The sequence below is a fragment of the Molossus molossus genome, unplaced genomic scaffold (assembly GCF_014108415.1).
Source record: "Molossus molossus isolate mMolMol1 unplaced genomic scaffold, mMolMol1.p scaffold_m16_p_23, whole genome shotgun sequence".
Taxonomy (NCBI): domain Eukaryota; kingdom Metazoa; phylum Chordata; class Mammalia; order Chiroptera; family Molossidae; genus Molossus; species Molossus molossus.
In genome coordinates, this window is record NW_023425359.1 from 2,526,869 (window position 1) to 2,539,748 (window position 12,880).

At 48.4% G+C, this 12,880-nt stretch overlaps 1 protein-coding gene across 1 annotated transcript in view; it reads left to right on the plus strand.

The window, feature by feature from the left end:
* Window positions 1-12,880, plus strand: part of EDARADD (EDAR associated death domain) — a 50,333-nt gene that overhangs the window by 14,479 nt on the left and 22,974 nt on the right. The window contains exon 4 of the mRNA XM_036277751.1: window positions 3,307-3,365. Coding sequence (XP_036133644.1) covers window positions 3,307-3,365 — 59 coding nt within the window. The remainder of the gene's footprint in view (window positions 1-3,306; window positions 3,366-12,880) is intronic.

Sequence of the window (12,880 nt, forward strand, 5' to 3'; positions counted from 1 at the left end):
TAATGCGGTTTGATCGTAAATCAGCTGTGGAAATGGAGCACGTTTAGTGATGAGCATGTTTTCAGGTGGAGTGTTAGAAGGCCTGTTTCCTCGCTGGAGCAGGTGTGTGGCTTCTGCCCCCACGGGCTGTGCAGACTTCAGGGCTCACGCTCTCAGGACCCTTCCTGGTAGGACATGTGTCCTGTGACTGTCTGAGGCCGAACTCAGGACTAATATGAGATCGGACAGAATTCCTGGACCCTCACAGAAAATGCTGGCTCAGGGGTTCTGAAGGGAATGTCACTCCACATTTTGAGAGAAAAATGTCTTTGGAAAAGGAATTCTGATTTTTGAGCCACTATTCATAGCGAGGGGAAATTGCACGTAAATGCATCACAAATCCATCAGCAGTCTATCATCTTCATTTTTGCTGATGTTATTGCTCTTTTCTTTCATTTTCAATTTTACAGTGAATATAAAGTTAAAAGAGAAGTAGACTGATTTTATTTTTAATAATTTTGAGGAATTTGAACTTAAGCATAGATGATATTTGGGGGCCTTTAGAACAATTTGTTAACTAAATGTAGAAGTAGTAGTTCAATTTGAAAAAGTTAGGAGAAGGTAAGCAGGTACTAAGGAAATCACTAAAATAATTCAGAAGTGAAAATGTGCCCTCAAACGCAAGCTGACCTGTGGTGTTTACATGCTGTCTTACCTTACACAGTGACAGTATTTTGTTAACAGGTTTTCTTGTTCACACTTACACTGAACACCTGACCACCTGCATGATTTTCTGTGCATCCCTGTCCTGCTCATTCCATACCTATGCTCCCTCCCACCCACCTTGACCCAGACTCTCTTGGGAATCTCTTGTTATAATAAACCCAAAACTAGCCCTCCTCCCCAAATTGTGATCTGAATACAAAGATGACCATTCTGCAATTTTTTTTTCTTTTGCAGAGAGCAAGGGAGAGGGTACCACATAAGAAAAGTTTCTATTTAAATTCAAGTTATCATTATATTGGGGGGAAATGCCCCAATTTTACAAAACTGTGGAGTTGACAGTCTGACATGAGCCATTGTGAGAAGTCGAAGGACTTAAAATCACAGGTCCTTGGCTTTTACTGTGGACCACAACTCGCACGTTAGTCTGCATCAGGATCCGCAGGGTGCTTGTTGGATGTCAGAATCCTGGGGCCTGATATTCCAGGTTAGGCCTGGGGTGGAGCCCAGGACCCACTAACCCCATGAGGCCTGTATCTCGAGAAACACACGCCTAAGCAGGGTCTCCACTGCTCTAGCTTAAAAGATGCCGCATAGAATCTCAGAAAAGGACCACGTTTACTTAAAAGTTCTCAGGTAATACCACTAAGGAAAGAACCCTGTTCTCTAGTCAGAACTATGCAGGAGGCCGCGAGTACAGCCCTTATTTGAACAAACCTGCAGCCAGCCTAGCACACAGTAGGTGAATGAACGAATGTTAACGAAGGTAAGAAATAAACAGATGGATCAATCTTTCATTCACTTTTCACTTTTGAACCCCGAGTTAAATGATTCTCTATTTAGGGCTTTATAACTCTAAAAATGTACATGACACGAAACATTTCTTTTATAACACTGCATTTCTGTCAGCTCTCAAGTTCAGGGCACTGCATGGGATTCTGAGCTTAAAGATAAAAAGCGATGGAGCACCCTGTCTGGGTGGCTCAGTTGGGCAGAGCGTTGTCCCGTACACTAAAATGTTGGGGGTTCAATTACCAGTCAGGGCACAAACCTAGGTTGTGGTTTTGATCCCTAGTCAGGGTGCTTATGGGAGGCAATCAACTGATGTTTCTCTCTCACATCGGTGTTTCTCTCTCTTTCTCTCTCCCTTCCTCTCTCTGAAATCAATAAATATATCCTTGGACGAGGATTTAAAAAAATCTAACGTAGCCCTGGCCAGTTTGGCTCAGCAGTTAGAGCGTCGGCCTGCGGTCCGGAGAGACCCGGGTTCGGTCCCGCTAAGGGCATGTACCTCGGTTGCAGTCTGTCCCCGGCCCTGGTTGGTCGTGCGGGTGGCAGCCACTCGATGTGTCCCTTCACGTCGATGTTTCTCTCTCTCTCTCCCTTCCTCTTTCTCCCTCCCACTCTATCTGTATAAAAAATGGAAAAATATCCTCGGGTGAGGATAAAAAAAAAAAAAATCTAACGTAGCAAAATCTCCCTCCTCCCCCACTTTTAATACATCTGTACAACTGTCACCGCATGTTGGGGACCTGTGACGTTAGCACGTGGAAGACGGACGACCTGAGAGTGGGAGTCCCCCTAGCTGTGAATTTTGAAAGGGGTTAGACGGCTCCAGCTGTCGTGCTCCTTGGACCTCCTGGCAATCAGTCCCAGCTTCACAGCAGAATTCAGATGGCTGGGCGTGACTTCCGGGAGGTGAGCTGTTGAGACAAGTATAAGCCCCCTGTCTGCTATCCAGAGGGCTCAGTAGAATGTCAGGCAGACGAATGACACAGTGAATTTGACATATAATGCCCGTCGGAGGGGAATGTGTGCCTCCTAGTCACCTAGTTTTTTTTTTTGGTTTTTTTTTTATTTATCCTCACCCGAGGACATTTTTTTCCATTTTTTGCACAGATAGAGTGGGAGGGAGAGAGAGGAAGAGAGAGAGAGAGAGAAACATCGATGTGAAAGGGACACATCGAGTGGCTGCCACCCGTACGACCAACCAGGGCCGGGGACAAACTGCAACCTAGGCACATGCCCTTAGCGGGAACCGAACCCGGGTCTCTCCGGACCGCAGGTTGACGCTCTAACCGCTGAGCCAAACCGGCCAGGGCTAGTCACCTAGTTTTTGAGGGAGAAGCCCTGCCCTGAGGTTATGGACATGGCCGCACACAGCCCCTGGCACTGGATAGCCATATATGAGGCACAGCTCAGCCTGGGGACAAGGACACTGCATGCACCCAGGGCCACATGGGGCTCCCCTGGGGACTGAGTGACCAGCCAGGCACTGTGGGAGACAGGCCTTGTGTCAAGAGGATGTGGTGCCCGTGGTCCCCAAGGGAGGACAGGACAGTGAAAATGCCACCCTAAAGGAATAATGAATAACGGGGGCTGAATAAAGTGGGCTGGCCGGGAACAGGAGCCCACCACGCAGGCGTAGGCGGGGCGTGCTGGTGTCCTGGTAAGGAGCGTGGCTTGGCGAGGGGCCCTCGGTGGGGCGGAGTGCCAGCCAGGCCTCCTGACTGATGTCAGGGCAGCATGTCCTACGGAGCGCTCACTGGGCCTCTCACCACGGGCTGTGCCTTCCTTTATCAAACTTTGTGTCTTTTTTCCTAGTTGAAGAGTGTGATCCAATTCCTTTGAACTGCCCAACAAATTCTGATGTGCAACATCAGGTAAGAGTCATTTCAATTATATTTTTATCCTCAGGTATGTATAATCTATTTTAAGATAATAAAATAGGTTTGGAAATTATCTTTAAGCATCCCAGTATTGTAGTATATCCACAGAACTTACGTTACTTGTCACTGTGGTAGCTTGAATCCATTCTGTCAAATAAAACTTACCTAAAACTTACCTATCTGCCAAAACAATCTGTGTTCGTGAGTTGAAAGGAGAGTTGCTTTCTCTCACAAGTAGTGGATAGGGACTTTATTGATATTTTTCCATTGATTGTTTTTTTTTTTTTAAAGAGAGTCGAAGGAAGAAAGGGAGAGAGAGAGAGAAACATTGAAATGAGAGACACATTGATTGGTTGCCTCCCGTATGCGCTCTGACCAGGGATCGAGCAACCTGGGTATGTGCCCTGACTGGGAATCTAGCCCCCAGTGTATGGGACGACATTCAACCAACTGAACCACCTGGACAGGGCCAAAGTTAAGTTTTACTTTATTTTTTAATCCTCAGCCGAGGATATTATTTCATTTATTTTTCAGACAGAGTGGGAAGGAGAGAGAGAGATAGAGAGACAGAAACATAGATGTGAGAGAGACACATCGATGCTGACCAGGGCCGGGGACCAAACCACAACTGAGGTATATGCCCTTGACCAGAACCGAACCCACAAGTTTTTGGTCTGCAGGCCAACATTTCAACCACTGAGGCAAACCGGCCAGGGCTGAAGTTAATTTTTAACAAGACAAATTTGAAGTTCTGTTTAGTCTGACTTGTAATAAATCATTAGTAAGGATTAGTGTGTAATAAATCATTAGTAATGACATTTGTGGGTAGCCAAATTACTTCTGTAAATAGAGTTATTCAATACAGTTGATAAAATACGCAATTCTGATTATAAATACAGCTCTCTTGAAAGTTGTCAGTGATGTTACTTTCACTTTGATCTGGGGGTCTTCAGTCACCCACTGAATATCTTACTCTTATTTGTTAGTTTCCAACTCACCTTTCCTTGGAATGACCGTCTGATGATCGACTTTGACGCTAACTGTGAATCGTTCTAGTAACCTAATGTATACATTTTTCCTTTCTTACACTTCTTCATTTTTTTACAAAGTTTTGTTCTTCCCATGTTTTGTGACATGATGTAGGGTCCCTTGAAGATACAAGAATGCCAGCTATATTGTTTAGTTTTCTTTTAGGGATTTTCCAAAACCATTTAAGATTGGGTACAGAATATACATTAGAACACTGTTCAGGGTTTTTTCTAATTTTTGTGTTATAGTTCTTTCTATGTGAAGTAAAGACTGTCCTAAAAGATGAACATATATTTATCAACTAAAAAAAGGGGGGGGGGGGACCTATTTGATTTTTTTTTCAGTTCTGTTTTTAAAAAGTATGTTTTATATTCCTACAAAAACTAGGCCTGTACGTGGCTCCTTCAGGTTATTTCTTTGTCTAATCCACAGGATTTGTTCTAACGGCTGGATAGCCAGAAAGAGTCTTTGAAACCAACTTGGCAGTCAGAACAAAGGGAACTCACTAGGGGAGAAACGTTTAAAACAAAACAAAAAAACCCACACTCCATTTTCTTAGCTCTGACAGTAAAAGCAAGCTGAAAACATGCTCTTCAGAATATTAAATATTTGCTGTTTTAGTGATTTTTTTAAATCCTCACCTGAGGACATTTTTCTGTTTATCTTCAGTTGGAGTGGGAGAGGGAGAGAGAGAGAGACACTTCGACTAGTTGCCTCCCGCATGACCCCGACCAGGGTTGGGACCGAACTGCAACCAAGGTACACGCTCTTGGCCAGAATCAAACTCGCAACTCTCTGGTCCACGGGCTGACGCTCTAATCACTGAGCCAAACTGGCCAGGGCAACTTTCTAATGATTTTTATAACAAAAAATAAAATCCTCCATGAAGACTGACTTTTAGCTGCCTTGTTTGAATGATGTAAAGAAAAAACATTTGGGCGTCAAAAATTACAGTCTGACATCTCAGACAAGATTTTATAAAGAACCCTTTACTTTTAGTAATTTAAAACCAATACCCGTCTACTAGGACTGTCAGACTCCTCTGATTTATTACAACCGGTATGTATGAGCCCTGCGGCCAGCTGGACGGTGTTTGGACGTTGGCAGAGCTGGAGGGAGGGAGACGGGACCGGCCGAGCTCCCGGGCTGGTTGAGAAGCAGTGCACACGTCTGAGTCTTGTATTCAAAAACTCCAGTGGCACTTCACATGAGAGAAAACATTTCCCAGAACCCTTATCAAACAGTAGTTTTTACTGCTTTACCTAAGTGCACAAGTATACGGCTAATGATAGTAAAACAAACCTTGTTCCAGTGTAGCCAACATCCCACAGCAAGAGGCTGAAGTTATAAGAAAAACAGTAAATAATTGGATACTAAGTTGGAGTTAGAGGTTATGGAAAGAATGACATTTCCTCTATTAATGTTGTTTATTTGGTTCTTCTACCAACCTAATGTGTGTGTGTATGTGTGTGTGTGTGTGTGTGTGTGTTTTAAGTTTTTAAAACCACATTTAATTGTGATAAAAGTACAATACTAATGTAAGATGTTAATAAGGGAAACTGGGTGGATGATAGACTGTCTATACTCTCTTCTCAAATTTTCTGTAAATCTAAAACTATTCTAAGAAAAAAATTAACTTACAAAACCACACTAAATAAAATTTAGAATCTAGGAAAATGAAAAAATTCACCCACAATTCCACTACTCCAGTGCAACTGTCTTTGTCATTTTGATGTATTCTCCTGTCCAGTTTTATATGGATAATTATAAAAACTGAAAATAATTGTCTGTCTTGCTTTTGTTATATAAAATTATCTCACAAACAGTTCATGCAGTTTGCTCCACGGCCTCGCCCTGGAGTGGCCGCATCGTAACATCGCTGCCAGTCTGAGCTTGGCCTGAGTGATGACATGTGGAGGGCGGGAAAGGAGGGAAGGCAGCAGAGTTATTAGGGATGAAGAGTTTGTTCTGTTGGTCCAGCAGGGAGGCCTCAGGCCTTGGAGAACTAGGCTGTGGCGTGATAGTGCTCGATGAATTGGAAATTATTACAAGAAGAGAGAGGACGAAACATCCACGCATCCATCCATCCACCCATCAAGTAGCTGAGAGCCAAGACTGTATTAGCCCCATGGCTCAGGTGCCGGGACACAGTGGCGAGTGCTCAGAGCTCAGGGTCCGGTCCGGTGCACGTAGCGCTAGTCTCCGCCGAGCCGGAGTGGGGGTGGATGCTGGAAGAACAGAAGCTCCATCGCAAGGAAGCTGAGAAATGCTTCTCATTCCTAGGGAGCTCAGCACATGCGCATGAAGGACTCAGTTCCTTCCCCAGGGAATAGAGACTTGTTTCTGCCACCCCAGGGACCTGTCAGCCCTGCATCCAGTGCTTCCTCTAAACCTCAGGGGTGTGGACTCTCATGGAAGTCTGGAGGGCTGCGGGCTTGATCCTGAGGCCCTAGGAAGTTTCTGGAGCCTTCCCATGGGGCGATGGGGTCAAAGGGGTGTTCTAGGAAGGTTGGCCTAGCAGTGGCTTGCCCAGGGTGTGGGTAGGAAAAAGCCTGAGGCCAAGAGACCCCAGGTGGCTGTTAGAGTCACCCAGGAATATAACCCGAAGGGCCTGGAGGCAGGCGCTGGTGGGAGAACGAACAGGGGCCAGTGTGGTGCAGACACTTTCTTTTCTTTAAAAAAAAATTTCTTTTTTATTATTGATTTTTAGAGAAAGAAGAAGGGAGAGGGAGAGAGAGAGCAACATCAATGAGAGAGAACATCGATTGGCCGCCTCCTGCATGCCCCCCACTGGAGATCGGGCCCACAACCTGGGCCTGTGCCCTGACTGGGAAACAGCCGGCGACCTCTTGGTGCAGGGTTGACCTCAACCACCGAGCCACACGGGCTTGGACAGACACTTTCATTGGGGCCTCGGCTACAGAAGTGTCTTGTGTCCCAGTTCTGAGCCTGTGAGTCAGAGACCCAGGTATCAGCAGGCGGCTCCTTCCCAGGCCTTGAGGGGAGTCAGTTCCAGGCCTCCCCCCTCACATTGTGGACCCATCTTCTCGGAGCCCCTAATGTCGCCTTCCCTCTGTGCGTACCTGTATGCACCCAGCCTTCCCCCTTTTCTCGGGACACCGGTCGTATTGGTTTAGGCCCCCCCTTGGGACCTCGCTTTACCTGGACTACAGTCACACTCTGAGCTGGGGGGGAGGGGTGGCTTTAGCGCATCCCCTTCTGGGACACAGTTCAACCCCAACAATGTTTGAAATCAGAATAAAACCAGAACCAAACAGCAACAACAACACCTTTTGAAGGAGAGATGGAAAGGATTTGGGCTGACAGGACCTGGGCCGCTTCAGAGCATCCCAGCTGGTGGCCAGGCGCCTGGCCAGGCCACTGTCACAAACAGGACAATAGCCTATCAGGGCAGAGGGGGAAAGTGGGTTAATCTGCTGTAAGCTCTTAAAATGCACTTCACACTTGCTTTGTGGGTGTGTAACCTGGACAGACCTGTGGGTGCAGGCGTTCCTGATGGTGAGAGCGCGGGCGGCCGGGCGGGGTGCAGCGGCCGCTGTGCTGGGGCCGGGCGGCGGGCAGGCACCGGGGCACGGCTCGGGCTTCGGAAGGCTGAGGACAGCAGTGAAGGGCATCGGTGCGGAGAGTCCCAGGAATCGGGCTGGGCCCCTCGGTTCACCAGCCTGGCCTCTTCTGCCTCACAGGCCAAGTTGGCAGTGTGGTCTGCAGGGCACCCACAGGCCAGGTTCCTCCCTCCAGAAGCCCACAGGCCCAGAGATGGGACACACCCGACTGTGGGGCTCCCCCAGGCACAGGCCAGGGCTCTCCGGTGATTTGGGGGAGGAGGGGGCAGGCCTCAGAGAGAGACCACTGTGCCATTGTTGAGGGAGGCAGGTGAGTGTAGGGAAGGAGAGGCCAAGTTGTAGGAGCTTGAGCTTCTAGAACAGCAGGAAGAAAAGCTGGGCTGGTTTGAAAACCTCCCAGGCGACTCTGATGTACCTCACTCCCTCCCCACAAATAAAATCATTGAGTGGGAGGGATGAAGTGTGTGGTCATGGGCTAGATTCACCATCTGCCGCAAGGTTGACAGTGGGAATAACTTAGCTAATGTGAATTACAGTTGAAGCTATTATGAGATTCGTCTTCGTCCAGCCTCTTGGCCACTTTGGGATGATCCACAAGCCTGGCACCTCATGTGCCACACAGAAGGTGCTGGAAGGGGCAGGCCCTCCCTGTGGCTGCTGTGGTCTGGCACCACAGACCACGAGGAGAATTCTTAAGGACAGATTTGAAAAATAGCCCTGGCCAGTTTGGCTCAGCGGTTAGAGCGTCGGCCTGCGGTCCGGAGAGACCCGGGTTCGGTTCCCGCTAAGGGCATGTACCTCGGTTGCAGTTTGTCCCCGGCCCTGGTTGGTCGTGTGGGTGGCAGCCACTCGATGTGTCCCTTTCACGTTGATGTTTCTCTCTCTCTCGCTTCCTCTCTCTCCCTCCCACTCTATCTGTACAAAAGATGGAAAAATGTCCTCGGGTGAGGATTAAAAAAAAAAGAAAGAAAGAAAAACAGAGAGAGCCCCTGTTAGTGGCCCACAGAAAACATATTTAAATTTTCTTACTGAAAGTTATTACTGCTCATCTGTGATTGGCTCAAACATGGTTCTGGATCCCGGGTCCCACCCCCAGAAATCCGAGCAGAAGTGGTCTGGGGCAGGCTGCAGGCCTGTGTTTGCTCCCTGACCCGGGACTGCTCCTGCTCAGCCGAGTGAGGAAGGCAGGGTGAGACCGTGAGTCCGCCCGCAGGGAAGGAGAATCCAGACGCGGCCCACACCGACTCTTCATGGCCACACGTGCCAGTGCTCCCTCCTGCCACCAGGTGTGGCCTGGTGGCTGAAGTAGAATGGGGCAGCCAGGCCCTCGCTGCGGCAGAGCAGGCATGGGGACAGCCTGCTGCTGGTGACGAGTGTGGGCAGGAGGAGCCTTTGACACCCCAAACCCCTTCTGTACCTCTTAGGCCTAATCATCCAAGGAGCACACATTGGGCAGTGCGGACGTCGTGTTTCTGAACGAGAGTTCAGGCTGTATGAGTTCTCCTTCGCCTAACGTGCACTTTGGATAGACGGCACGCAGACTTGCACGGGCTGTATCATTTGATCCATTTCTCACTTTAAAGAAAGAGGTTTCTTTCCTTTTCAGAAGCGATGTGCACATCACATGCATGTGTTTCCTAGGGCAGCAGCGGGGCCTGCTGTGCTGGCTGTCTCTGGTGTTCCGCGGGTTACAGACGCGCCCTGATTCCCGCCTGTGTCTGCACATGGCGTTCTCCCTGCGCAGTCTGTCTCCAAACTTCCCTTCTGTAAGGACACAAGCTGTGTTAGATTGGGGCCCACCGTGATGACCTCATTTGAACTTGATTACCCCTGTAAAGACTTATTTCCAAATAAGGTCACATTCTAAGGTACCGAGATTAGGTCTCCAACATGTGAATTTGAGGTCAGGAGTGGGACACAGTTTGACAATGACTTGGCGTTGACTGTATTGCAGCGTTTATCCTGGGACCTAATGCTCAGCGGGCCTTTAGGAAGTGGCGCGGTGGATGGACAGGGAACTCCGAGCTTCTGGGCACTGTGTGCTGGCAGTCAGCCTGTGGCAGAACGCACCGTTTACATTCCTCTCTGAGCGGAATGCCAGGGCTCTGCCCCAAGTCACCTCGATGCTTATGGATGCGTTTGCTTTGTCGGTCACCCATTCTGCCTGTGTAGGTCACATGCACTCCTCTTCCTGCACATGCGCTGAGGTTCTACTTGCCATCTGGGATACAGCTGGATACCTCTGCTCATCTGTGCCAAGTCACAGTGCCTTACATGTGATGGCACTCATTTTCTGTTCAAAATGTTAAACGTGGCTGTGAGCTTGGGATAAAAAGTTCTTTGTGTTGAAAGATTACTTTTCCGTAATAGAAGTAATGTTCTTATTAAAAAAAAAGATAAGGGGCCCTGGCCAGTTTGGCTCAGCAGTTAGAGCGTCAGCCCGCAGTCCAGAGAGACCCGGGTTTGGTTCCCGCTAAGGGCGCGTACCTCGGTTGCAGTTTGTCCCCAGCCCTGGTTGGGTTGTGCGGGTGGCAGCCACTCGATGTGTCCCTTTCACGTTGATGTTTCTCTCTCTCTCTCTCTCTTCCTTTCTCTCCCTCCCACTCTACCTGAACAAAAAATGGAAAAATGTCCTCGGGTGAGGATTAAAAACAAAAAAAAAATAAGGGACATATTGTTTCCTTTGCATGGGAGTAACTATTTTTTGTGTAGTTGTAATCACATTGTGTAGACATGTCATAGCACTTTGTATAAAGAGTTAATATGATGTAATCAAAATAACAATAAGTATAGTTAAAATTTTTAAGGCTAAGTGTTGTTCCAAGCACTTACCTGTATGACTAACTTAATTTTCAAACAACTCTCTGCAGGGTGTGCAATTATTATGCCCGTTTTGCAGATGCACACCGAGGCACAGAGAGGTTGGATAATTTGGGTAAGGTCACACAGCTATGGAGTAGTAGAGCCAAGATTTGAACCACACAGGCAGTCTGACCACAGACTCCTGCTTGTAGATGCTTCAGGCCTCACTGTGAGCGATGGACCCGAGTTCCACCACTTAGCTGTGTCACCTTGAGCTAGTCACCTAACCTCTCTGTCAGTTCTCTCCTTTGTAAAATGGGTGTAATAATACTAGTCTCCTAGCACATAGTAGGTGCTCAATAAATATTTGCTTAGTAAATGCTATGAATTCCATACAGTATTTAAATCTCTCATCCAGTTCAAAGCTTCTCTCCACACCTCAAACTCAGGCCCGATTTGAAATTTTGATCATGTGCAGAGGTATTCGGCAGGGTCCTTTCAAGATGCTGCTGGTCCACTTCGCCGTGGACGACTTGCCCCTTTGTCCACCCTCAGGGACAGCAGCAGCTAGCTTCTCGCTTCCTCGTGCACACAGGTTAGGGTCCCCCAGTGGCAGAGGGCTGGGCCTGGAGTATCTGCACATCGAGAGGCCTGTAGCTGAGGGTGCAAGGCTGGCCTCCCCTTTCTGGCATGCACCCCAGTGTGCTCTTGCAGCCCCTCACCTGTGTGGGTGGGGGCCAGCCACCCTTCCTCCTGATGGACAGAGGAAGGAATGCGGCCATAGCTCTCATTTCTTCCACTGATCCCTTCAAAGAAATCCTTTCCTCTTATGTAAGGTACAGGTGGAGTTGGGCAAGGGTCATACCACCACTTCGGGCCCCACTCAGTCTCTTAGCTTTCCCCAGCACCTCTCTGGAGTGTGTGCACACACTGTCCTCTGCTGGGGGCCCCGTCGGGACTCTCAAGACACTAGGAAAACACCTCATCTCATAGCCTGTTCTCCTTTATTCTGTGCCAGAGTTACTTAAAAAGTGTCCCTATTATGGGACTTTGAGATTGTCCCAACCCTTTTGCTGTTCTAATTACTGCTGTGGTGAAGGTCCAAGTGCCAGTCCCCACTCCCACCACGTAAGGCTATTTATTTCTTATTTATTTATTTCTGCAAATACATTTCTACTTGCAGACCAGACCCAGTGGGCCAGACTGCCCTTCGTCCTGGCACCAATCGAGCTGAGAACTCGGTCGGACCCTGGCGATAAATGCCACCGGATCAAAAAACAAAAGATGCTATTTTATCTGCTGAAGGCCTGCTAACAGCTAACTGGCTGCTTTAAAATTAAACAAGTCTTTCAAAAATAAAGCTCCACATTATGGTACCCGGAGTCAGTGGGGAACTGGGTGGCACACGGGTTCCAAGCCCGGGACTCCAAGCACGCTGGTCTGTTGATAGTGTTACGGGAAGTATAATATGGAGGCCAAGACAGGACTTCTCCGTCTCTTGAAAGCCAGATTGTGATCTTAGTTAAGGATTGACGCTGTAGGAGCAGCCGAAGAAGTTGTGACTCATTCTGTATCTTGTTTCCAAGGACACATATTTAATGTCTTAGGTGGGACTCTCCCGTGGCCTTGACCTCACATGCCATCTGTACCTCCTTTTTGGATCTCTGGCTTCCCCGCCTCCTCCCAGCTCTCCACACGCCCTGACGTTCCGACAGAGGCCTTATCTCCTAAGTTCGGTGCCACTGTCCCTCCATCAGAGGGCAGCTTGGCATTGCTTATCCTGACAGCTGAGAGAGTGGCTTTGGGCCCAGATGCCCGCTTGCCCACTCGGCGTCTTCAGAGTGAAGGGGACTGGAGAAATCATACTGTCTGTGACCTCAGTGGCAGAAGCGGGACCTGGGACCCCGTCCAGCATCACTCCCGGATGCCCCGTGCTTCTGTCAGTAGCGGTTGGGTGGTACCAGTTGCTGCTGGACCTCTTGCTTTGCCTAAATCTAGGGAGATTTTAGGTTTTTCTACATTCTAAAGATAGCAGCCTGGCAGGCTAGCGAGGGCAAAAACACTGGGACAAAATCGGTGAGTGGAAGGTTGCTC